This window comes from Centrocercus urophasianus, unplaced genomic scaffold, assembly GCF_019232065.1.
Source record: "Centrocercus urophasianus isolate 14NV4802_14NV808 unplaced genomic scaffold, USGS_Curo_1.0 seq_11, whole genome shotgun sequence".
NCBI lineage: Eukaryota > Metazoa > Chordata > Aves > Galliformes > Phasianidae > Centrocercus > Centrocercus urophasianus.
The window spans coordinates 3,134,021-3,161,342 of record NW_024884253.1 but is presented as its reverse complement, the minus strand read 5'-3'; the positions used below and the strand labels follow the sequence as shown (position 1 = coordinate 3,161,342).

The 27,322-nt window shown below is 44.2% G+C and overlaps 1 protein-coding gene and 1 long non-coding RNA gene across 3 annotated transcripts in view; one reads left to right on the top strand and one right to left on the bottom strand.

Annotated features, from left to right (window-relative positions):
* Positions 1-21,233, bottom strand: part of AGO2 (argonaute RISC catalytic component 2) — a 51,434-nt gene extending 30,201 nt beyond the window's left edge. For both annotated transcript variants that reach the window (XM_042837574.1, XM_042837582.1), the window contains exons 1-3: positions 21,025-21,233; positions 5,583-5,778; positions 1,044-1,164 (exon numbers count right to left, since the gene is read on the bottom strand). In XM_042837574.1, coding sequence (XP_042693508.1) covers positions 1,044-1,164; positions 5,583-5,778; positions 21,025-21,055 — 348 coding nt within the window. In that variant the 5' untranslated portion in view covers positions 21,056-21,233. The remainder of the gene's footprint in view (positions 1-1,043; positions 1,165-5,582; positions 5,779-21,024) is intronic.
* Positions 21,234-21,514: 281 nt separating this feature from the next.
* LOC122155126 lies at positions 21,515-24,153 on the top strand. The gene is made up of 2 exons (XR_006167151.1): positions 21,515-21,635; positions 22,060-24,153. It is a non-coding gene; the product is annotated as an uncharacterized LOC122155126 (long non-coding RNA).
* The last annotated feature ends 3,169 nt before the right edge of the window (positions 24,154-27,322 follow it).

Here is a 27,322-nt window from a genome sequence, read left to right as displayed (position 1 = left end):
AGAAATGAAGGAGTGACAGAATGAAAATTAGCTATGATAAGGAAGGAATTAAAACACGTATGATCAGTGGGAAGGGTGAGCAGAAAAAATGAAAATGTGTTTGTACAAGTTCAAACAGAAGCAGGTTATCAGCAAGCACAAAAAAAGGAAGAACAACTACACTGACAAGAGATGAAGACAGTGGATGTTAATTAAGTTAAAGAGCAACTGGAAAAAGGTGCTGACAAATTGGTTTCAGCCTCCTGATTAGCATCAGTTCTTCTACTACTGACGTATATTGCAAGTAAATGAAGTTTTTCTCCCACTTAGATTAAAGACCATCTATTAATCACTGTATGATCATGAATCTTTTCAATATGATCCCAAGTGCAGCAAAATTGCTATATTTGTTATGTACAGAGCAGCCAAAAAACCCCCAAGAAACCTAATCTAATTACTCTGGAGGAAAGTGTTAATACCTACAAGCTTTATAATGGTTTAAACCATGCTTAAACCAATTAAGCTCCATGTAAAAAGAAATTCCTTCATTCAGCTAAATTTCCCCACACTTGATTTAAACCAGTTGAGGTTTTTCTGTATTAGTTTTTTACTCCAGGGTAATAACTTCAGTTGCCTTGGCATACAGATATTAAAGTTCTGTATTTCTGTATTGGATGGGAAAAAGGAAAGAATCTGAAAGTTTATTAGAAGCAAGCCTAAGTGAGAGCCAGATACACAGATGAAATCACAGAATGGCCCAGGTTAGAAGGGACCTCAAGGATCATGAATCTCCAACCCCCCTGCCACATGCAGGGCCACCAACCTCCCCATTTAATACCAAACCAGGCTGCCCAGAGCCCTGTCCAGACCTTTGTGATGGCAGTAAGATCACGAGACCCTAAGAAAAGTGGAATCTAAAGGCAGCCGCATATTTACACGTAAAAAAAAAAAATAATAATAAAAAAGAACATACCAACCAATTTCTATCAGTTATTAGAAAGTGCAAATATTACACTGGGATCTACAATCAGAAACTCTTCTGAAGTTTTCTCTTTAAAACTTACTTTATCTCTTCCAATGGGAAGTGGCATAGCTGTATAAAGGTTTTTTCTTCCATCAAACACTGGCTTGCGATCCCCAAAAATCTGTGTTTTAAAGTGCTGAACCATATGCTCCACTATTTCTCTGAAAAATACAAAAAAGAGTGCATTAATTCAACTTCTTTACTTTTCATGTTACATAGCAAATGAACACTAATATTCATGAGTAGAAGCATTAGGAAAATTAAAAGGTTGTCTCCTGCCAGGCATTAAAGCTGACATCTGTTTGGTCTGAATTAGAGCAATCTTTTCACAGACTAAACCACGTTCTGAACGTGGCTGTTAGCATTTTCAGATGCCTTCCTGTCTGCTGTGATTTAACACACGTGGCAAACCAAAAGATTGTGCCACCTCATGGTCACAACAGAAGGCACGTGGTATTGTCTGGGTCTCCTGCTCCCCTACCCTACAGTACTTTCTGTATGGAGCCAAAGCTCAGCAGACTGAGCAGCTTTCCAAAATACGACTACCCAAGCTTTCAGCCTCAGCCTTCCCCCAGCACAACATTCCTGTGATGACAGTGATACATAAAATTTCTTTGTAGCTCTAAGACAGATTACTTAAGTGCAATTTTTTCCACAAAAGCAACAAAACTAGCATTCACAGAGATCCAAACGTATTAGAAATGCATATCATCCATTAAAGCACAGCTGGAAATGCGTGCTGTTTGTATGACTGATGTAACCAGTCCCAAAGCACTTGTCTAACCACAGTGCTTACACACTGGTCATACAAACCAGTCCACCAGCCAGGTAAGTGGCTTGTTGAAGTAACAGCACCCTTTGAAGGCAAAGGCCTTTAAGTCCAAATGTCCTAAACAGACATCCTTCAGGCTACATGCCTCATACAGCCGGAAATCTCAAATCCAGCAGTGGTTTGCAGTATGCTGCCTAGAACATAGTTAACATATATATGGCTTGGGGGCAAAACAGCCCAAAGAAGCAGAGCTGACACAGGAAGGAAAGCTACAGGATGCTGTTTCTTCTGTACCACTGCCAACTAGCTCAGTGAGGCTGCAGATGACTATTTTACTTACCATGATTTAGAAAGGTAATTAGCTGAATTAGATGCCATAGCAACATAAAACTCTGAGAACAAACTTCAAGCTCACTCAAGCGCTGTAGTGATTGAAGGCTGTTTGAGCTGACAATTTATTTGCTGTGTCCCAAAGCTTTAAGATTAGATAGGTTGCTTTTAATGATCCCATCCAAACTTCTGAGAAATATGAATGAAACTTGAGGTAGCAGCTTCTGCCTCTGGTCTGCAGCATCTGACTGAACAAGTCCCAGCTTCAAGGATAGAAGGGAGATATTTTTTACCCTTGTTTCAAGCAATGGAAAATCCATTCTCTTACTGAGCAAGATTTGATTGCAAATTGCTCTGCGCGAAAATGAAAGCTCCCATTTAATTAGCGTTTCCACACTTGGAACTCTGTTCAGTGATGGTGTTTCTCAGCTGTGCTTTGAGGCATTTCAATGAAAAGTGGAACTATTTTCCCCATTTGAAGTTAAAAGAAGAGTGATTTACTGGCATTCCAACTCCAGCCCTTGTGGACTACTGCACAGAGACAACACGTGCATGCAAGAACACAAGTGACCCCAGGTCACTTAGAGGGTGGTGATGCACTGGCACAGGTTGTCCAAGGAGGCTGTGGATGCCCCATCCCTGAAGGCATTTGAGGCCAGGCTGGATGTGGCTCTGGGCAACCTGGTCTGGTGGGTGGCGACCCTGCACATAGCAGGGGGGTTGAAACTGGATGATCATTGTGGTCCTTTTCAACCCAGGCCCATTCTGTGATTCTATGATGATGATTCCAGGTGGAGTTCATTTTGAGCCATGTACAAGTCCCAGCAACCCTCACAAATTAAACCAAGGACACTGACAGCACAAAACCAACCCCACACTGCCCATTCTCAACATCTACCAAAACATGCTCCTGCAACATGAGAAAAACTGACCCTAACAGTACAGTTTTGGCACAGCAGCCCACTGTCTCAGCTATGTGTCTTCCAGTCCTGCTCCAGCTCTTGTTTATGGTGTATCCAACTGTACAGTCCAAGCCATAGCTAGTCCAAAAATAAAAATGAAGAATGAAGCCAGCACAGATGAGGGAATAGTGTAAATGGAATTAAAAACTCAACCTTTTCCAGATGTTAAAACACAAAATAATGATAAAAGCTACTGATTGTAGGTATGTAGCTGAGTTATATAACCAAAACACTGGAAACTCTAACCTAGATGAACAAATGAATTTTAGCCCTGGACTGTATGTGCATCCTACAAAATCCTACATATGCATACATAAATATGTGCACAGACACAAGTATACATGCAGGACTGAAAGGCCAACAAAACGCCAGGCACTCACAAGGGCATGTACACCTAAAGGACAGCAAAAGCACCAGCAAGTGCTCAAAGAAGAAATGAAACATAAACTTCATTAAACGAATCCAATTTGTATTCTTCCCACACTGTACAGAGAAATGTGTACTGTTGAATGCATTCATTACACCCTTGCTTACTGCAAAAGGCACTGAACCATGCAGATTTATATCTGCTCTGATACCACAACACAAGGAACAGCTAACCTAACAAAAGAGATCAGGTCTGAAGCTGTCAGTGGGGCAACAACTCATTACAGAGTATAACCTGCTTTATCAGCCAGGAAAATTGCTTTACAATTACTTTATAATTACGTTCTCTACAATTCCTCAGAAACCGATTCCCCACCACTAAAGGTAGGGATGAGAGAAGGAAGCACACCGGACTACAGAGAGGAGATCACTGAGAACAGCAGCACACACCACAAACACGTACCAGCTGCACAGCACTGCACCATCCAGAGGGGCAAAGGAGCATAGAAATCTGCATCATACAGCAGCATGCATGCTGTCAGCACTGGAGCAGGAAGCCAGGATAATCAGTGATCGTGAAAGCAAAGCTCTCGTGGCTTCCACTATGAAAATGTGAACTGCTATTATTACTTTTTTATTTTTTTTAGCACTACAGTGCACTGAGAGTGCATTGGTGAAATCAACAGGGCTGCTTCAGGCAGGAAGAGAATTCAGCTTGATGCGCATACAACATCTGCTTTTAACACTAAACCCAATTCTGAACTGGTTTAAAGGTTTTAAATAGCCTTAGAAATGAAAAAAAAAACAGAGCAGCACAGTATAGTAATGCTGCTTTATGGAAATACCATTACTAGCAGACTTGTTGGTGAAACAGTTGATAATGCACTCCAGCTCGTTAACTGACATCAAGAAAACCGTGGCTTTCAGGTGACTTTTTGGACTCTACACTTTTGCTCATTACTGCATAATCCACACATCTGACCTCTTTTAATATGGAAAGTTTTTGCTGTTGAATATATAAACACACCATTACAATACTCCACAGTCAAGATGTGTAGGTAGTTACAATGATGACACTTGTGGTTTCGAGTTAGTGCCAAGTCTTGCTCTCAGTTTCACTTCTGGCAACACCGCTCTTTTTCAAGTTAATGAGGTTGCCACACTGTGACTAATAGGGCACACATGCAAAATACAGGACCTAATTGCTTATTTCCTTTGCCAGCTGATCCATGCTTTCATCTCCCTATCTGGAGCATAACTTTCCCTTTTATAGAATCTACTGATGAAGGATAATTTCTTACCTAATTCAGTCCTTCCACAATCCTCTCCCAGCAGCACACATGGGTTTTACCTCCCCTTTTAAGTAGGTGAAGGCAGGAAAACAAGCTGGCAACACCAGTTCTCTGCTGAAGGGCTTGCCAGCCAATTACACTCCGATATTTAAACAAGCAATACCAAGAATATTACTTACCAAGTTCATTTACACTGATCTAACCTCTCTAGAGTTAATACAGTGGCTTTAATCAGAAGTTGACAAGTTCAGTCAAAATAAGGGACCACCAGCACTGAATCTTTGGGCTGGGACCAACATTGTTGGAGAAAGAGTGTAGGGTGACCTCAATGCAGCCTTCCAGTATGTAAAGGGAGCCTACAAACAGGAGGGGAGCCAACTCTTTCAAAGGGTAGATAATACAAGGACAAGGGGAATTGGTTTTAAGTTGAGGGAGGGAAGATTTAGGTTGGGTATTAGGGAAAGTTCTTTACTACAAGAGCGCTAAGGTGCTGGAACAGGCTGCCCAGAGAGATTGTGGATGCCTCATTCCCTGGAGGTGTTCAAGGCCAGGTTGGATGGGGCCCTGGGCAGTCAGGTCTGGTATTTAACGGGGAGGTTGGCAGCCCTGCATGCAGCAACGGGGGTTGGAGCTTGATAATAGTTGAGGCTCCCACCAACCCAAGCCATTCTATGATTAAAAAGTCTGAGGAACACTGCTTGTGGATGGATATGGAAAGTTGGAAGCTATCAGTACAAACAATGAATAAACAGACACATCTTCTGAGCCATCCATGAAAACAGGCACGTGGCTCCACAATTTTCAAATGAAAACCCAAATGTAAGCAAACTCAGGAAAAAAGCAAAGCACTGGTTTACCTGTTAACTCTTCTTGGACATTTTTCTGGCTTTATATCCAATTCATAATGGTAGATATCTATTTTAGGAATGTCCATTTCAAAGAAGTTGGCCTGCAGTTTGATTGTTCTCCCAGAAGTCCCAAAATCTGGGCGAGGAGGAGGTTTGAAGGCATATCCCTGTACTGGTGGTGGCAACGGTGGAGGAGGTGCAAGCACTGAAAAGAGAGAAAGCACAATTAGCCACATCAGCTACATTCACCTGAATTGAACAAATTCACAGACTTTATCCAACAAAAGAGGGGATGTTCAAACTGGTAACAAAGAAAACCTGCTATCAGGAGTCCATTCATTTTCTCTCTTCTTCCAAAGCTCTCCTAGTCCTCACCATTGATTAGAATCTTAAAATTAGTTACATTTTCCCATACAACGAGACAGCTGGGCTGGATTTTGAGATGCTAAGCAGGCACTAAGCAGACACTGGTGGAAAATCAAGAACAAAGCAAGAACTAGAGCACCATTTATGAAGAATCTCAGTTTCAAAACACATACTGATGCGAACTGTGGATTGGCATTGAGAATATTACTGTTGTTTTATTTTTTTTTAATTGTTCTATGTTATTATTTTTATTAATAAAACAGTTATTGGGCTTTTTCCTCATTTCATTTATGTTTGGGTCAGGTCTTGTCCTCAAAATGCATACACTCCTTTAACACCACGTTACTGCAGTTCAATAAATACTGCCACTAAAACCTGTGACTCTCCAACAGTAACCCGAAAGATCCATTCTAAATTATTGTTCCAGAAGACCTGTGCTTCTGTGGTGATGGTGATGCTGTCCTAGCATTCCCACAGCTTCTATTTTCTGCTCCTGGCACTTGGACTGTTTGTTCCTTTTTATCCACGCTTATATCTTGGTGGCATTATCATCTGCCTCACCACTGTTACCTGTTCAACCACTATGCACCCACATTAAGCATTTCCCTTCCCCACGCCATTATGCTCTCTAACACTGCTGTACTCACCACCACAGCCTGATTTCTCCGCCCTTTCTCTTGCTGTGCTGGAGAGACTGACATCAGTCTACTCCTTAAACTGGGATTGCTCGTTACTTCTCACAGGGATATAATGAAGCTCTGTTTACAAATATTCAAGGAAGAACACTGGAGCTTGGTAAGTTCCACCAGAGCTTAGTGACAAATGGTAAAAAGGCAAATTATGGAGATAACATGAAAAATGCAAATTCCTGGGGAAAGATATGAAACAGTTCACATGCACAGCAGAGAACAGAACCAGGCATTTCAGAAATAATGACCAGCAACATCAGCAACTTTCACTTTTAAACTTCACCTGTTTTAAGTGCTCCAATTAAAGTTATTTCTGGCTTAACACACTGAGCAGACTTATATAGGGCAGGGTGGTGCTTGGAGGAGATAAGCACTGTTTATTAAACAGCAGCACTGACCTGATAAGCAGTCAGCCTGTATTTCTGTGGCACGAAGCAGATACACATGCATTAGCAACAGGACTGATGGCTGTACCTATGTGCACCTTAGATGTGGCATTGAGGAACATGGCCTGCTGGGCACGGTGGTGATGGGTCAATGGTTGGACTACAGCATGACCTTAGCGGTCCTTACCAGCCTTACTCATTCTGTATGGGAATGCTTCTATACGGGGTGTTGCAGAGGATACAGATATACCCTATCCATGGCAACCTGCCACAACTCACCCACCAGAGCCCAAAGGGCTGCCCCTGGTGGTCTTCCAAATTCACTCTTGTAGTTTTTTTTACTCCATTCCTGGTTTTCAGAGACTCCTTTGAAAACACACACAGTGCCTTCAGACAGTATTCTGAAAGTCTACATGCACTGGATTTTACATTTAAAGTGCTGTCAAGGGGAGAATGAATTAGATTTCTTATTTAAAGACGAGTATATGAAAGACGAGTACACCGAAACATCTGATATGCATCAGAAACTCCTTGCTCATTTGCTACATGACAACGTGAATAATAAAAATGTTTCAGCCTTGATGACTGAGACCATCAAGAAAACACAGAGCTCTATTTGTGTGGTTTGAAGTAAGGTACACTGGATATTCAGTAATGAGGTGCCAGTATAACGTCTTCAGGCTTCTCTGGAACTGAGAACTAGCAGACTTCCTACCAGAATTCATTCAATTTACAATAGACCAAGTGTTCAAAGTTACCACTCCTAAGAACTGAGACTTCTACCAAAGAAGTGGAAATTGGGGAAAACCCAGGTATTAGAAAAGTAACTGCCTCTCGGCAGTTTTCTTAAAGAACCATAAACCCCAGGCAGTATCACTCTGTTAAGAGAGGAGCAGGAAAAAGGAGGTGGCAGAGGAGCTGTGCTCAAACGTGGAACTGCACAGAGATATTAGTTTAGTGCAGAGTTTTGCAACAATGCTGCAAATTCAAAGCTGGCTGCATGCAGACTTCCACTCCATCAAAATACTGCAGATCCAAACTGGAGATAGGAGTGACTCAAGGAGCCACAGGGCCAAGGCACTCCCAGCGTGTAGAAGGAATGAACGAGCCACACTTCTGATTGCACTCCTCTCCCCCTCCAAAACCCAACCAATCGTGGAACTGAATTATCAGGGCCATTTAATTTATCACCTAAATGGAGGCCTTCAGCACCGTCCTTTATTCTTCATAGTGTTGTAAAGCTGAAGGTTGTTCAGCTCTCTGAAGTGCCGCTCAGCACTGAAGGCACATACAGAAGATTTTTAGTGTGGAATTATGCCACTAACACACAGTTGGAGGCCTAATGAGTTACTAAATAAGAAGGGGGCAAGCTGGTTGCATCCAAAAGGGCTTGTCGACACAGGAGATCATCCAAGCATAATTCTACTACTGTAATTATGTCAATACTTTTTCTTCCACAGCAAGTCCTAACACATTTAATTATCTGGTGATGTTTTCACAGATCAAAGAACATTTTAGCATTGGGCTAACGCAGCCTACACCTGTCATAGGAAGCCTCTCAAACTATACGGCCTGTAAGTGAAACTGATGTGAAGGAAGGAAGCCTTATTCGGAAGCCCAGCTTTCAGTTGAGGTTTCATTATCAGACATCAGGGCGGTTACTCCGGATCATCCATGTGGGTGTTTTCAGATATTGCTGTGTTGATCTACAATACAGCTGCCACTGCCAGAAGCTGCCACGTGACAAGGAGATGTTCAAGAGCTTCACTACTTTTTTTGAGCTCAGTAGCGCATTTTTATTCACCTCAAACAACAGATGCAGGAAGTGAAACAAGCACCAGGCAATAGAACTTAACCTGAAGACAGAGTAACGCTGCAAGACGTACAATAAATAACACTTTTTTTTCCACAAGTATATCAGACACACTAATTACTTGACTCCCGTTTAATGAAAGATGTCCAAATTTCATGCTGGCATACAGAATTTTAACACAGTATCAAAGTGAGTCCCCCTGCAGCACTTAATGTGCCTGGCCTGCCAATCCCAGCCTTGCAGACAGTACAAAGACCACCTTGGAGTTTGCTTTTTGAACTACATTTTGCTGTTTCCAGTTAACTCGCTGATTCCATCCCTTCCATAAGGAGATATCACTACTATCGATTCAAAAACCAAATTGGGGGGGAGGGGTTATGAACCTGAGCTCAGCTACTGAACAGCTGTTTTGCCCCCAAGCCTGCAGGAAACAGCAACAAGATCACATTAAGAACCAAGATCAGCAAAAGAAGGGATGCGTGTGCTGCAAGAGGCAACTGTGTAGGAGGTGGTGGATATGGTAAGAACACAGAGTAAGCTGCAAGAGACCAGACATGGCCACTCTCCTCTTCACAGGAGTTTCCAAAGCAACTCCTGCAACTCATTCCAATAGTTGATTACTCTCATGGTGAAACACATTTGTGATATTATTAGCTAGTTTCCTGTGCTGCAGCTTCTGTCTCTTACCCTGTCCCTTGTGCACCTTCTCTAACTCCACATCTACCTCCACCAGATTTTGCCCTTAGGAAACTTGCAGATTTCCTTAGCTGTCCTGAAGGTTCTACAATCCCAGTTCTCTCAGCCATATGTATGTATGTCAGAATGTCTTTGCACGCAGTCTTCAGCTCCAGGCCATCTTCAAGTTTTCTTACAGTACGTGTTTTTAAACAAATTTGACTTCTGAACTGGTTTTCTGTTAGGAACGGCTGGAGAAAGATAGAAAGAGAGCCTGCAGTGTTTTGTAAGAGATAAGAGAAACTCCAAGCTGCAGCTAATAATCCCTTGATACTATGGGGGGTTGAGACCTCTATACATCTGCCTTTGCTGCTTATTAAGCACGTTTTGGAGTACACAAACTAAGTTCATCAGTCAAATTACAGCACTGTTGCATTAGATGATACACAAGGAAACAACCTTATCAGTTATCCCCCCAAATTCAACAAACCACAATAGAAGCACTGCAGGGAAACTGAAGAAATATGGATGCCCCATCCCTGGAGGCATTCAAAGCCAGGCTGGATGTGCTCTGGGCAGCCTGGTCTGGTGGTTGGCGACCCTGCAGATAGCAGGGGGGTTGAAACCAGATGGTCATTGTGGTCCTTTTCAATCCAGGCCATTCCACGACGATGATTCTATGATGAAATGATGATGTAGTCAGAACTTCATTTAAGCCTGTATTACAGCATTATTTTAACTATCAACTATTGAAGATCCCATAGCAAGGTGCAATTGCCAGAAGATTTTCTGCTAATAACACATCCTCTTGAAAAACAATACTTGATAGAGCCCAGAAGGGCAAGTAACCTGATAAGCATCTGAAAGGAATGAAAGAGTAAAAACAATTATTCCTGCTCTTTTATGCAAATGAACACCATCTAAGATTTACTGAGGATAAATCCTCTAACCACTTCTTGTTCTAGTGGTATCAATGAAAACAATTATTCAATTGGATGGAGAGCAAACAGATTACTGAAGCTGTCCTCAGAAGGGAAGAAAACAAAAAGGGAGATTGGGGAGGAGAGCCTTCTGGTAATCCTTATCTCCTATTCCAGTTTCCTAGCCAAGGGCTGTTAAATGATTATTTTCCTGGAACGACCCCACAATGCTATCCAGAGTTCAATCACTTGGGAATGGAGAATTCCTGCTCCCCATCACATTCAGACTGCTCCTGTGCTTCTCACAAATACCTGCTTGTCATCATCGCGTAATCGTTTGAGTTGGAAGGGATCCTAAAAGGCCATCTAGTCCAACTCCCCTACAGTGCACAGAGACACCTACAGCTCCATCAAGGTGCTCAGAGCCCCATCCAGCCTGACCTTGAATGTACCTCCAGGAATGGGGTTTCCACCACCTCTCTTGGTAACCTCCTCCAGTGCTTCACTAACCTTACTGTAAAAAACTTCATCCTTATGTCCAATCTAAATATCCCCTCTTCTAGTTTGAAATCATTTCCCCTTGTCCTCTCGCAATAGATTCCACAGTCTGTTCCCTCTCCTAGCTCTCCTTTAGATACTGAAAAGCAGCTCTCAGGTCACCTCACAGTCTTCTCTTCTCCAGCTCTCTCAGCTGTCCTCATAGCCAAAGTGTTCCATCCCTTGGATAGCTTCTGTGCCCCTCCTCTGGACACACTCCAACAGGTCCATGCATCTCCTGTGCTGAGGACTCCACATCTGGATGCAGTACTCCAGGTGAGGCCTCACCATGGCAGGATCAGCTCCCTCACCCTGCTGGCCACACTTCTTTTGATGCAGCCCAGGATACAGGTGGCTTTCTGGGCTGTGAGGGCGCACTGCTGGCTCATGTCCAGTTTCCTATACACCAGTACTCCCAGGTCCTTTTTGGCAGGATAGCTGTACTTTATCCTTACATCTTATTTTTAAGACCCCTGTATGATACTACTGGGAACTATATGGATTTCATTGTGCCAAATTGCTTCTAATTCCTTAGCAGTACGCAATTCAGTATTCAGATAAGAAGCAGAAGTGTTGGATAAACAGCACTGCCTTCAAATCTGTGATCTCATTATGTTCAGTAGACTTAATCGAGAGATCATTTTTACGTAATAATTGTCACCACAAGAGAACTGAAGCAGTGTTAATTATCAAGTCAAACGTATTATTCTGCTTAGAAGAAATAGTCAGTTACAGATCTACAGCTGCCTTGGTTATCCTGGATACTTCCCCACCCTGCTGTAAGACATGGATGCATTCTCTCTCTACTGCAGGAAGCAGTGTAACCCAGGGAGATCAGAATTCCTTTCAGACACCCACAGTGAGTGCAGTCAGAGATGAAAAGGAGAAACAAAACAACAACCCTGTTTGCTTTATAAAGTCATGACCAGGTTTCCAATATGGATACGTAAGAGACTGCAAGAACCCCACTTACAAGCAGAGGAGCAGCACAGAGCATTCAAGATGTACATGGAACATCCAACAGCTATTCCTATAAATGTGGCTTGACTGATATCTGCATGCAAAGCTGCACAAAGTACCACTGAAATTCTTCCTATGGGATACAGAGAATTCTTTTAATTGCAAACAGTAATGTTGAATTAAGTTATGAACTGGAAATGGTGAGCCTCATCCAAACAATGCAGTGGGTGCTTATGACGTACCTACGTGTCAGTAATCCAGTTGAAAGTTATCACGAATGGAGACTACAAAATGACTTCACCTTCAAGCAGATCTCCACTAGGTGAAGATGGAAAATTGAGACTGGTCTGAGTGATGTTTATCACACTTCACCACAATGAATCGTTCTGTTGTCCTTGCCTTGGAAAGTGCTGAACTAATTCCAGGTTTTTCTAAGGATTAAAAAAAGTCTAGTAGTATTTTCTGTATTCATAAAGAACAGTGCCTCCATTCAATACAACCTCAAGCCTTTAGGAATGGAGAAGAATGAAGCAGTGAGAATTACATTATCATAGAGAAGAAGAAAACATCCAAGTAGCACCTACTTCATGCTGCTTCATACCTTTTAGAGGATAGAACAGAAATTCTGTGTCCTTCATTGCACCTTACCTCCCTTCACCTGCACTCTCTGAAACACTGAATTTAGGTTAGGATAGGAAAGAAGTGCAGCTTACTTCCCTTCTTAGTCAACAGTCATACTCCACGCTTTGAGACCACGTGGTTATGTACAAAATGGTACAAGTCAGCCTCCAGTGTCATCAGCTTTCCTTTTTTCTGAATCACACTAGACTTGTAAAGCACAACTTCTTTATTAAGGAAACCTCATCAGTGCTGCATATTTATTTCAGAGGCCAAGCTGAAGTTTCTATCAAACTACCTGGTGTGACCACTGGGTGAATGAGAACTTGCATTCAGTTCACAGCACCACTGAAGCTGTGCCAGAATCAGAGCCCAGTGAGGGGTACTCAGTTCCAAGCAACTATATCAGCTCCTTCAGCACCCTTTGCCCAGTGACATTCATATTGTATCTAATTTAATGAAACACAAATGGTTGGGAATCAGACTAGATGATCTCTAGTCCCTTCCAACCCCTACAGCTCCATGATTCAGTGATTTGTCCTCAGCTTACTAAAGAAATAAGCCAGGACGGACATCTGTGCTGTACCTTTGCTATACTGACACCTCCACAGACTTGAAATAACAGTGCTTTCGTCTAAACTCTGAAAACACAAAGATTAAAATGTCTTCATGACTACAATATTTTTAATTTACAACACTCAACTCTGGAGGTATAATTCAGAAGCTTTCCCTCAAAAAGAAATCTTTGCCCAGACACACAGCAGATCAATCTGAAAAATACTAATGCTCCCATGGCTCAGTTTCAAAGTAGGAAATTCACAGTTCATTTATCATTTTAGATAGTGAAAGCAGCTGCAGGAGCATCTCTACCATGCAAGAGATCCAACAGTATATAATGCAATTTCAAGAGAAGGTTGTGGTTTCCAGCATTGCTGAGAGGAGCAGTAAAATACTGGTTTGTAATAATGGAATAATTGAGACATGAGAAGTGGAGGCTTTCAGCTGAATGGTTCTATGATGTTTTTCCCCAATTACAGCTTTTTTCTTCCACCTGCTTCCTGTAACCAACTTAAGTTCTCTTATTAGTCAAAACAAATGAAGACCCAGCTGTGGCACTGTGCCACCCAAGTGACGACAGCTAAAGCTTGGGAGCAGACTATTAAGTAGTGACACCTGACTACAGGGAGATTCACAGTCCCACAGAAATACGCATTCATCCATTTTCAGCCGCAGTGTCACTACCAACATTTCATTCAGTACTGCACCTAGTCCTGTACATTTCCATTTGTGGTCTGCCCATTCTGTCTAAGGATTCTGCAAAAGACAGGAAAAAAACAAAGCGTATACAAGCGTGTCCAAGTTTTAGGTTAATGAACATTTGCAAATCAGGAATAATTAGGAAAAAAATACTACTGTGTTCTAATCACACGACACAATCCAAACAATAAAGTTCCACTTCCTCACCCCAGTGGGAATTCACTTTGAAGTTTCCTCTTCCTGCATGAAGCTCTCACTTCTTCAAACAACACACCCTCTTTCACACAGCAGTGACTTGTACAGATCGAAACCACGCACTCCTTCATTAAACCCTGAAGAAATGTATTTGGTTCATTGAGGCATTTGTTCTTCTGCACTGTCATACCTACCTGAACCTGAGTGTCCTCCATTCTATTCTTGTTTCGTCTGTGGTTTGGAGGGTTGGTGGGTTTTTTTGTTGATTTTTTTTTAAAGCTATGTCTCAAACACTGACATTCAAAAAGGGATAGAGTCCAAAGAGCTCAAGTTGAAACTCACTGTTGTTTGAGAAGTCTTGCATTTTAGCAGCAATTAGAATAAAAAAGAACATAAAAAAAAAAAAATCACAAAGAGATCCCCACCCCCTGATCCCCCCAAATCTACAGACTGTGCTCCACATGAGAGCAAACGAAGATGTCAGAAATGATGGAGGATTACGACAGGGCAAGAGAGGCCAACCAACAGAGGGACTCCTTAAAAGCAGCAGAAAGGGAGCATTCACTGCAATCCACAACTTGTATGAAAGGACAATGTAATAAGTTCTTTATCAAAGGATAAGCGAAGCCAAGAACACAGAAACATTTAGATAGGAATTTACCCTCTGCATGAATAGACGTCTGTCCTATACTAGTTAACACTTGCTAAACAAGTTTCAGAAGGTATTTAACGAGGCCCCAGTAATAATTATGTTTTAAAGGCTTATTCATCTACATGACAAATTTAACTTCAAACAGTTCTCAGATTGATCTAGCTAAGCCAGTGAATCCTCCCCTCTTGGGAACTCATCTAAAATAGGCTTATTTAAAACAAATCACAACCGGCACGTCCACACACTTCCTACTACTAAACTAAGGCAGAGTTCTACAGAAGTGATCTGTGACACAAGCAGCTCTAAGAGGCACCCATGCTCACATCACAGCACCTTCTGCTGCCTCAAAGTCAGTTCACAGTCCGGCCAGAAAAGAGTCACTGAAGTGGTTAACAAAATCATCAACCTGGTCTTGCCTGTCTATCAATCTGTGATATAAACACCACTACAGATCTTAAAAGCAGTGCTGAGCCCCCTGAGTGATGTGCTGAAGAGCAACAACTCCATTTCTGCTCCACAGACCGCTGCTGCAGTCACAACACATCCCCTAACTTTTATCACCAGCATTCCTGCTTTGCTTCTCTCAAGGAAAACTCAACAGGGCAAAGAGATAAAGGCAGAAAAAAAGACTTGGTTCAGTTTGGAGCAGCATACAATGCAGCATCCCACATGATGCCAGCACAATCACTTCTTCCTGCAGCACCGCTAGATTAGGCTAGTTTCAGACATACATAAAATTATAGGCTAGCACACAGACAGCTTTTATATCTGCTTTCAGCGATGAAGCATTTTGTTTCTTGAGAGAAAAGAAGACTAAAACATACAGCAGAGACAAAACACAGCTGAGAAGCTCTGCCAGAAATAGAAAAAGACAAACAAATTACGACAGGAGAGAACCAACTACTCTCACCACATCTGCGGTTAAAAAGCATCAGTTTCACAACCCAAGTACAACCAACATTTGGCAGCGCTGTGGAAAGCACAGTGAGAACAAGCATTGGCACAGCTTGCCCAGGGAAGTGGTGGAATTGCCATCGCTGGAGGTGTTCAGGAGAAAGGCAGATGCGGCACTGAGGGCCGCAGTTCAGTGCTCTGTGGGGATGGGTTGATAGTTGGAGCGAATGGCCTTAGAGGTCTTCTCTAACCTTACTGATTCTATGACTCCGCTGTATTTATACATCAAATTCCCCAAGTATTCCACCTAACAACACAGAAGAAACACCGACTACCCACATAGCTGCAGCATTAAGCAATCACGGTACTCCACCCCCTTTTGGCTACTTTTCTGCCAACTGCACTTGATGGTGTAGAACCCATGAAGAGCCTGATGCCTCAGTGGTCACCTGGGGAACGCTCCCTTTACTCTTTTCACCCTTACATGGCCATGTAAGATCAAGCTGAACAGTTTTCCTCTTGCCAATTTCCTAAGGGGAACAAGTATCCTTGATTAATCAGTGAAGTGGTGAGATGCTGCAACAGGCTGCCCAGAGGGGCTGTGGATGCTCCATCCCTGGAGGTGTTCAAGAACAGGTTGGATGGGGCCCTGGGCAGCCCCGTCTATAAACGGGGAGGTTGGTGGCCCTGCATGTAGCAGGGAGGTTGGAGATTCATGATCCTTGAGGTCCCTTCTGTGATTAATCTGATAACATCAACTGCCAAGACATTCTGCTTTAGCATAAGCAGTACTTGATCAAAGCATTTTACGCTCAGCATTCATTAAGCACAGACAATACCCCTTTCTTTCCAAGGGAAGATCATTGCTTCCATTACATGCATCTTCCCATCCAGATAGTTTTGAGATGTCTACCTGCTATCAGTGCCACTTGCCTTTACAGCTGTGGAAGATGATGTTGTTCAGGTCTGTCTTTTCCAACTTTGCAAGCATGGAATCAGTAAGAAAATGTTTGTGTTCAGCTTTAGGTATTAAAATAAATTAGAGAAGAAAAAAAAAAAAAAGCCCTTGCAGCACCTTGGAAAGCACAGAACTTGACGAGCCAACAGGACAGGAGACACTTCTCGTGCTGGTGGGCTGCTCTTTATCCATCAGAAAAGATGCATGGTACTGAGGGCAATTCATCAGACAATGCATGGACCAGATCCCTACCCACAGCCATTACACTTAAAACTACATAATATTTTCCATCAGCTCTTTTTTTTCCTAGCCTGGAACTTAGCAAAAATAAGATACTCAGATGACTTTTCTTAATAGTCATGGAAGTGAGAGGTCACATCTTTAACAAGTGGTAGCACTGCCTGCTGTTATGAATATTATAAATTTGGTCATTAACAACATGACCAATAGCTCCTCTAAAACTTGAGATAAGGAAGGCTGTATGCAACACCATTTTCGATGAGTCTTACAAGTTTTGTAAAGCTATCTGTACAGTCAGTAAGAGAATCACTGCTGAATAAACTCTTGTACTTTCCATACAGTGAATCTTTTGTATACATTGGCTCGCTAAGGAAAGGAGAAAGTTTCAGTCGGATGTGCGTCAACATCAGTCATCTTTTCATCAAATAATCAACCAGGAGGTAAGAAAATACCCTTAATTTTCACGTGTTTGACACATGGAAAGCCATAACCCCCTTTACAAAGCCGCTGTATTTCAGACAACTGCTGCTTTAACAATGTCTCCAGTAGCAGACAAAATTAAACGTGCTTTCAAAGACTAAGAAATAGAATATATAGGACGCTAATCTTGCAATTCAGAAATACAGAATCACTCACTGTAAGTTACAAAAGTTCACGTGAGTTTTCACCACTTTTTCAAAACAAACTGATATACAAACAGTGTCTTTATTAACACGTCCACCTTGTCTATGGAAAGGAAGGTTGGACTACCTGATCTTTAAGGGTTCCCTCCAACACAAACCATTCCATCACTACGCCACTTGGATGTTCTTTGAAATCAGTCAGGTGAACAACAGAAAAACTGCTGCTCCGGACACATAACTTGCTTCATACTGTTAAATGGAGAAAGAATTAAGATGAAAATAGCCAGCCCCGGGGCAGATTGAACCATTACATTGGCAGCAGGCCAACACCACAGAATGGGCATCCAGTTTGGCAGTGGGAACTTGAAGAGTGAAGTACTTCCCACGCATCAACAACATCGAGAAGCAAACGGCAGCAAGGTCTAAGTTAGGAGGCACAGGAACGGAGCACTCAAGTGGCATCAAGGATGTGCTGACACACGGATGCTGGAGCTCCTGGGCATTCACAGCAGCTGCTAATCTTAAATGGCTGCAAATGACAACTCTCATGCATTCTTCCGAACCAGATTTTGGCCATTTCAGGTGTCAGATTAATGTATGGAAGGGGACTTTCACCGCAGCACCCAGACTGCACAGAGCCTTGTGCAATACAGCTGAGCCTCCTGCTGATGGCCCCAGTTCTAGACTGGTTTCATCATAATCAGAAATGAAAACATAATTCCCTCACTTACATTTAGAAGCAATTTAACATTTATGAGGTAAATCAAAGGGTTGAATTCTAACAGCACTTAATTGTTAACCAATCTGGAGATTGATAAAGTGATTTAGTGAAATATACAACTCAACAGCAACTTGACTACAGATCCATGGAGGACAAGATTCACACTAACAGAATACCCTATATCAGTGTATACACATGTGCACAGATGCACAACATACACTGCAGTACACACACACAGATAAACAGAGACGTGGATCCAGTGGATCCCACCCTTATGAAACACCTATCGTTAGAACATATCTAAGCAGGGAGGTGGATGGAAAAATAAGCCAGCCTATACTTAACACTTCCCTCTATTCAAGTTTAGAGTAAATGCTCACAGTACACCTGCCTCAGCGGGAGATAATCAAGACTAGCTTGAGTGGGATAACTTCACTCCGGCCTTACCAAAGGTCTTGAGGATTTGATAGTGCCTAGGAGATATTCCAACCTGAGTGTGTTGGAGGGAACCCTTAAAGATCCAGCTGAGATTGCTGGTCATAGCTCACTGCAATCCAGGAAAGCCCAAAGGGTCTCACTTAGAATCTCTGCTACAGGAGTAGCTGCCTTTTGTCAGGTATTTTTTCCATATCAACTCACTTGGAAAGTATCAGAATATTTCACTATCCACCAGTTGTGCCTAGAACATGATGGATTCCCAAATTCTGTACCAATCTCCTTAGGCCACAGTCCAGATGCAGATGCACTAGGATGCCTGGAGCTGACTGATCCTAAATGATGGGAGAAGCAGGAGCCAGATATGATAAGGAAGTGCTTTAATGCTCCGATCTGCTGCTTTTCGTAATGTATGTGAAAGCAGAGGCAAGGCCACACTGGTCCTCTGCCTTTCACACACGGTCCAAGGAGAGGAATCACCAAGAGGCATAAGAGAAACAGGGGGACAGCTGTACTACCCTGCGGTTTGCAATAAGACCCTCTAACAAAAAGATCCCTGCTTACCACTTGATGTGGAGCAGGAAGCTGTTTGGACCAGCAGAAGCCATTGTGCTGCTAAGGCTCTCTGTGGGATGGTTTTACAGCAAGGAAGCAAAAATCCTCACAATACAGAGAACAACTCACAGCTCCTACCCCAGAACAGACTCTGCCCAGCTCTGCAGAAGGCTGAGCTGCAGAGATAAACTAGGAAGCAAACAAGTCTGAGGATGAGCTTGGTTGGAGAGAGCAGAAGAGTAGGAGTCTGAGACACAGAGGTGATGTTTGGAGAGGAATAACAACCTCAGACTCAGTGAAAGGATGGTCTCAGAGCAAAATCCTGATGCTCAGAAAGGGCTGTTCTGGTAAAGGGGTAATGTCCTTAAACACTAGGTGTAGTGCTGTAGAAGTCAGATCATTTTGCATGAAAGGAAGAGAAGGATCAAAGAGAATGTAGGAGGATAAAGGGACATGTAAAGGTACTCCCAATACATACACTGCAAGTATTTTCAATAATACTTCGGCTCTTTACACACAATTTTGAAGATTTTATCAACAGGAGGTAAGCAGCCTTTGCAACACAAATGAGTGCCACAAATACCTTGACACTGAATGAAGAAGAAAACCAGGCACTAAAAGCAAGGCAGATAATTAAATCAATACTTATACACCGATGTTACTACCGAAACGTGCAAGTGATGTTCTACATAAAACACAGAGCCCTGAATATCACTCTGGATGCACACAGCTGCAGTGACCCTACATAAACCCAGTGCCATGAATAACAGTCTGAATACACACAACTGCAGTAACCTCTCCCCCCAGCACATCCAGTAAATGCACTGCAGGAAGAAATGCAAAGAATTACAAAGACTCCCCTAAGACAAAAGCAATCACTGCAGTTGTCCTTCTTGATTCCTGCTCCTTCAAGGAGAATCAGATCAGAGGAAGAAAAAAACCAGAAGCCAGCACCAAATTGTGGATGCTACCGTGTGAGTGTTCTTACAGAGGAAGCATTCCTGAGCAGCAGCCACAGGTTCCACCTTCTGCTACGCTACTCCTTGCCAAATACCCTTCTAGAGATGATTCTAGGAAAACCTGTTAAGAACAGTAACTTAAAATGAAGTTGCTCACTCTGAAACTTTTCTAGGAAAAAAATCTCAACCTCTGAAGTACCAGTCACCCAAACTACAACACAGAAACAGCCGAACAGTAACAAGCACTGTCCTATATTGTGCCAACTCGCACAACGTCCATCTAAATCACGCTAAACGTTATTTAAACCGAGAGCGTCAGTGACCATCCTGTTGTTCGCATTCATCGCCGCTTTCGCTGGCAGAACACACAGCTTTGAGGTCTGCAGCCCCTTCCAGCCCTACCCGACACGTGGACACCGTTTTTACTCCCATCTCAACAAGGAAACCAGGCAGGAGGGCCGCGGTTCGCCGCTCACCCCCCGCTCCCGTGCGCCTCAGGACGGCGCGGCGGATCGGAACGAGGAAACGGGAGACCCCGGGGACACCGCGGGCCAGGAGGCCGAGCTGGCAGAACAGCCGGGCCCCGCGCGGAGAAGGCGGGCGGCACGTAGCGCACAGCCGCGGGCACGGACGGCCCCGCCGGCCCCCGCCTCGCTGCGGGGCGGCTCCAAGCGGGCAGAGCCCCCGGCCTCGGCCCCCCGGCAGAGGGAGGGGACAGCGAAGGAAGGCGACCCCTCTCGGGGGCCTCAGGCTCGCGGTGCCGAGGGCGGCCCGAGCCCTCCTTCGCACGGCGTGGCCTCGGCGGCCGCGGCCAGGCCCGCGTTTCCCCCCCTCCCCCCCCGCGCGCTCCTCCGGCCCCACGGCGCAGCGCCGTGAGGGGCCGCTGACAGCGCCTCGTGCGCCGCCTCCCCCAGCTCCCCCACGCGGGAGCCGAGTTCGAAACCCCAGAGCGAAAAAAGCGCCCCGGGTGGCTCGAGGGAAAGCGGCCAAAGCCTCACCGGGTCCGGCGGTGCTGGCTCCCGGGTACATGGCTCCGTGCGCGGCGGCGGAGGCGGCGCCTCTCTTCAGGTCCCTACGGCGGCGGCGGCCGAAGGGGAGGGAAAGGGAGGGAAAGGGAGGGAGAGAAGCCCGAGCGGCGGTTACGCTGTTGGGAGCAGGGGGAGGAGAAGGAAAGAGAAGGGAGGGGAGAGGAAAAGAAAAGGGGAGGAGGGGAGAGGGGAGGAAAAAAAACAAAAAGAGAGAGAGGGCAGACGAAGCCACGCCGTGGAGGGAAGAGGGCCGGGCCGACGCCGGGAAACCAGGTTACTCGGCGGCACTGAGGAGCGGGGAGGTGGGCGGGGGGAAGGGAGGAGCCGCGCAGTCACGGGAAGGGGCGCCCCGCCCGCCGCCTCCGCCCGCCTCCTCGGGCCCCATCGGGCGGGAAGCGCGGCACGGCCGGAGCGAGCGGGGTGCGCCCTTCCGCCGCCGCCGCCTCCTCTTCCTCACGGCGGGGTGCGAGCGATCTTTCGCCGTGCTCGCGCCGCTTCGCTCCTAGCGGCTTGTGCCGTCTCTTTCAGCGAGACGTGGCGACGTGACGAGCCCTCTGCCGACCGTTCGACGTGACGCTGATGTGAGTGTCCTGTCTCGGAGATCCAGCGGTGTGCTGACTGGCACAGCGGGGTCATCTCTGGCCATGTTATTCGAAGTTTAGTGCAGGAGAATACGGACTAACAATTGCCGTGATGCAAAAGAGACATCGAAACATAGAATTCTTTGAGTTGGAACAGGCTCATAAGGGCCCTTTAGTCCAACTCCCCTGCAGTGAGCAGGGACACCTACAGCTCCATCAGGTGCGCACAGCCCCATCCAACCCGACCTTCGATCAGGGATGGAGCATCCACCGCCTCTCCGGGCAGCCTGTGCCAGTGCTCCATCATCCTTATCAGATAGAACTTTGTTCTCATTTTGAATATAACTGTTCCCTCTTTTAGTTTGCAAATGCTTCCCCTTGTCCTGTCACGACCCTGCTAAAGAGTCTGTCCCCATCCTTACAGCCATCCTTTACATTCTGAAGGGCCGTGCTTAGGGTCTCCCTGGAACCTTCTCTTCAAAAGAAGCGTGGCCAGCAGGGCGAGGAAGGTGATCCTGTCCCTCTACTCTGCTGAGACCTCACGTGGAGTACTGTGTCCTGATGTGGAGTTCTCAGTACGGGAGACGGGGATCTGTTAGATTACATCTGGAGGAGGGCCACAAAAGTGATCCCGAGGATGGAATGCCGCCCTCTCTGAGGACAGCTGGGAGAGCTGGAGCTGTTCAGCTTGGAGAAGAGAAGGCTGCAGAGACCTGAGAGCAGCCTTTCAGTATCTGAAGGGGGGCTGCAAGAAAGAAAGGGACAAAGTCTTTAGAAGGGACTGTTGTGGTAAGAAAATATTAGGCAGTCCTAAATGCTGACAGTAGGAAATCGTGCAGCCTGCATCTCAGTTTTTGATACTATATTTAAATCAATCTCTTCAATCTGATTAGGAAGATAACTCCCTCTAACGTTATCATACTTCCATGCCACTAGACCTTCTGCATTTAAGTACAAGAGAACACACAAGTACCATAATAGGTTTCTAGAAAAGTCCACTGAAAGCGGTGATTGTGGAGAAATTAGCAACCAGCATCCAGCAGCTGATGTCACCCAGCTATGTATAGATTTACCGCCTCACGCTAGCACTGACTGCACAGTGTATGTATAGCTGTATGCCATGTGCCTGTCTTGAGACTTACCATTACATTCTCAGGTTCGAAAATGTGTGAAAAAACAAGGACAAAAAACGTAGTAGGGCTACCATCACATCAGCAGTTTGTTTATTGTTACAGCAAGAGAAACATCAAGGCTTATGTTTGCTGTACAAGGAATGCAAGATGAAAGTAAGTCATCATTGTGAGTAATGGCATTTCGAAGTCTGTGACTTTTGATCCCTGGCACCTGACGTGCTGTGGCAGTTGACATACATACCATCACCAGGAGCATCGCAAGCATTTGATTATCAGCTCTATTAGTGCTCAAAACATTTATCAAAGCTTATATACTTCATTCAAGCATTATAATATATAATTTCACTGATAAGATTCCCCTCCATCAGAACAATCACAAGTTTGGAACCTGCAAGGAGAAGAGGAACAAAACACGAGCAATGATTACTGTGTTATATTTTTTCACATGAAAGAAGAGCTCCTGGCGTTGGTAGAAATGTGGAATGAGCTCAATATGTACTTCCAGGAACATGACCATCACTGTTTTGTAGGCAGACAACAACCAAACTGAGTGTTGGACACACAAACATTGATAATCCTGTCTCATCTTTCTACATCATTCTGCTTGTGAAACACCACACTGAAAGCAATGGTCAGCAGAACTTACATGCAGAAGGGATGCACTGATATGGAACTTCATCTGATAGCTCACGCTGCTGCAAAAGGAAAAACAACTGATGAAGAGTTCACGACTGCTCTGCAGTCGGTTTGAAAATAACAAGCTATCGAGCAACAGAAGATGGGTGAAGGCTTTAGAACTTCAAAAGCAAAAGGGCTTATCGCTGTGTATACATGGCTGCGGACTTGCACAATCAGTTAAACAGTAAATCAGTTAAATAGCTGTATTTAAACACTGTCTTCATGTCTTGGAGTCCTGTTGTTCCTCTGTGCTGCTGTACTCTCCCAGCAACATTTCTGTGTTCACGCAGCAGTGCTGGTCTCTCTCTGCTCCTGAAGGAACAGGACACACGCTTTGCTCCGTGTCCCTTCATTACTTCTAATGCTTTCTGTCACTGACAGTTGCTGTTTTGGAGCACAGTGAAACATAATTATCTCTTCCTCGGCAATTTCACACCAACAGAAAACCAACAACAACAAATAACTCCTCCATTTCATAAAAGGTTTTGGATCAGAGTGGTTTGGAAGTTCCATAGCAGCTTTCTTTTCATCGTGCTCTCTATGTACTCTATTAACAATTACACAGTAGTGTAAGAAGAATTACTGAAACACAATCAAATTTCTTTAAAGAGAAATGTGACTGTTTTGCACAATACACTGTCATAACGGCTGCATTTCAGGCTGAAATTTCCTAGAGACTTCCCATAGAAGGAATTAAATTAGTTTTGGAAAAGCTGTGCATTTTCTCATCGTTTTGGAAGTAATGATGGGATTTATGAATGGCTTTTAAAATTCATTTTTATAAATGGAGGTGCTTGGGGGTAAATATTTTACATGCAATAGGCTGCTGGCAGAATACCTGGCTTCTTATTAGAGAACATATTTTGACTTCACTACAACCCTTTTCATTTTAACCCGAATTGCATTCAAAGCCAGTTTATACAAGTCTGCTAGGGATGGGTAGTAATGATACAATGGCAAAAATTTTACTTAGGGAGGAAAGATGTAAATTTGATGCTTGACTCTGAGGGGGACCCAAACTTACTTTTTTTTTAGCCTTCAAGTGCCCTGGCTTTTAAGATGTTATTCTGGAGTGCCTGCATTAGATTTCTCACGTATTCTGTGTCATTTTAAATAGGGCCGAGTGTTGGGTACTGCATTTTGGTCAGAACAACCCCACGCAACCCTACAGGCTTGGGGAGGAGTGGCTAGAAAGCTGCCTGATGGAAAGGGACCTTGGTGTATTGACGGACACTGGGCTGAATATGAGCCAGCAGTGTGCCCAGGAGGCCAAGAAGGCCAATGGCATCCTGGCTTGTATCAGAAATGGTGTGGTGAGCAGGGAGGTAATCCTGCTCCTGTAGTCAGCATTGGTGAGGCCTCACCTCGAGCACTGTGTTCAGTTCTGGGCACCTCAGTACAGAAAGGACATGGAGGTGCTGGAGCAGGTCCAAAGGAGGGCAGCAAGGCTTGTGAGGGGCTTGGAGAATATGGCCTATGAGGAGAGACTGAAGGAACTGGGGCTGTTCAGTCTGGGGAAAAGGAGGCTGAGGGGAGACCTTGTTGCTCTCTGCCAATATCTGAAAGGTGCTTACAGCGAGAGCGGGGCTGGTCTGTTCTCACTGGTGACAGGTGACAGGACGAGGGGAAATGGCCTCAAGTCGCACCAAGGTAAGTTTAGGTTGGATATCAGGAAACACTTCTTTACAGTAAGGGTTGTTAAGCACTGGAATAGGCTCCCCAGGGAGGTGGTTGAGTCACCATCCCTGGATGTGTTTAAAAACCATTTGGATGTGGTGCTCAGGGACATGATTTAGCAGAGGGTTGTTAGAGTTAGGGTAGTGTGGTGAGGCTGTGGTTGGACTCGTTGATCTTTAAGGTCTTTTCCAACCTGAGCAATTCTATGGTTCTATCAGAACAAAAGTGAGAAAGACCACAACTATGACCTGACCTGATGTGTACACCTGGTTATAAAGTCTTTGAGGCTCTGACTTCAGTTTACTCAAGAACGGACTTTTCTAGTGATCAGAGCCAACAACACAGCAACAAATGAAAACTCTGACAAAGGTGCAGCACCACCTATTGGGGATATGGTGCGAGTTGAGTATTACTGTTTCGAGTTGTAGAGTTTCAGGGTTTTTTTCCACACGGGTTTCTGTGGGACTTCTAATGCAGTCATCAGCTCAGGCATGAACATATTCTGGGAGTCTGAACACAGAATCACAGAATGGCCAGGGTTGGAAGCGATCTCAAGGATCATGAATCTCCAAACCCCCTGCCACAAGCAGGGCAACCAACCTCCCCAGTTAATACCAGACCAGGCTGCCCAGGGCCCCATCCAACCTGGCCTTGAACGCTTCCAGGGACGGGGCATCCCATCACACTTATGAGGAAGTGTAAAACACAGGAAAAAAAAAATAATAATAAAAAAAAGTAAGCTAAGGAAAAAGGCATTTCCAGAAAACAAAAAGATAAGAGAATCAAATACTGTATCTGAGAATGAATGTGAACAAATTGGAAGAACACAACTTTATGGTGAACAGTCATGCTGCCAAAATAAAATAAAATGCAACCACAACAACGGCAACAAAACAACCCTGCAAAAGCATACCATACAGAGAAAGAAATGAGTACCACAACTGGAAAACAGATGCAGGAGGGGATAACTGCCCTGATGAACAGCACCTACACAGTGACTAAGACTAACACAAGGCACCCTGATCATCTGCCAGCACCTTCCCTCTCTCAAGAGTTGGAAAGACCTTGATTCCAGGCAATACAAAACCATGTAAAAAAAAACATGGATTCATGTTTTGTTGTTGTTTGCTTTTTTCAGTCAACGTCATATCTTTTCTCCATCTTGCAAGTGACTTCCACACCTGCAGCTCCTACACCTGGCTGAGTGCCTAGCCCATGTGTTGTTTTGTGTTTGGAAACTCTGCCTTCAAGTCACAGGTAGAAGACTTTACCACTTCATCTGTCTTACTTATTCTTCCTCAGTGCTGAGCAATGACATAATGCAGTTTTCTAGAACCCCAGAACAATCACTACACTGATTTTAATGCTGGCTTTCTTTGAACCAAACACAATAATGCCACTGCAACATAACTCCTTAGAAAATTCTTACCATGTGTCCGGTAAAAATGCTGTTGTCTTGCTATGAACAGGCCAGAGGCACCAGCCCTAGTTTGTCAGACTTGTGTAACATCTGTGAGAGCTGGCTCTGTGACCTGGAACTTTACACCAGGCTTCTGCATTGTGTTTTATTACAGGATAATGACAAAGGCCTGGAAAACAGGGACCTCAAAGCATCAATAACTCACGATCAGCTATTCATTACTGAAAAAGTACACCTTGAAAGCTGGGAAAAGATTGTTTTTATAAAGGAAGAATCAGCTCAGGAAGGTTACAAACAATACAAAGCAAGTAGTTAAGCAAGAGAAGAGAAAGAAAGAAAATGGCTTCCTTGCTGAAGACCTCTTGAGTTTGTCTACCGTAATGATTATCCACAAACCACGATCATGCTCTGACCACACAGCATCAGCTCAGCAGGGCTGTGTACACAATGCCAGCTTGGGATCAAGTGGTGAGTGCTGGCTGCTTTGCATATGTTGTGATAATGACCAAAAAAGTGTGAAAATAATCTGCAGGGACAACAGCTGTGAGAATGACTCATTAGCATGGGGTGTTTTCTTAACGACTTTCAGTGGCAAAGTTGTGTTTTACATTTTAAAACTGGCATGATTTATCAGTGTTAATACTGCAGTCACAGCAGTCTCCACTCCTTTAAATGGATACACGTACAGATGTAGGTATGTAGATATACATGTGTGTACATATCTATAGTGGTTTGCTTTCACTATAACTTAATTCTGAGCCCCTGCAGGTAAGTCTCAT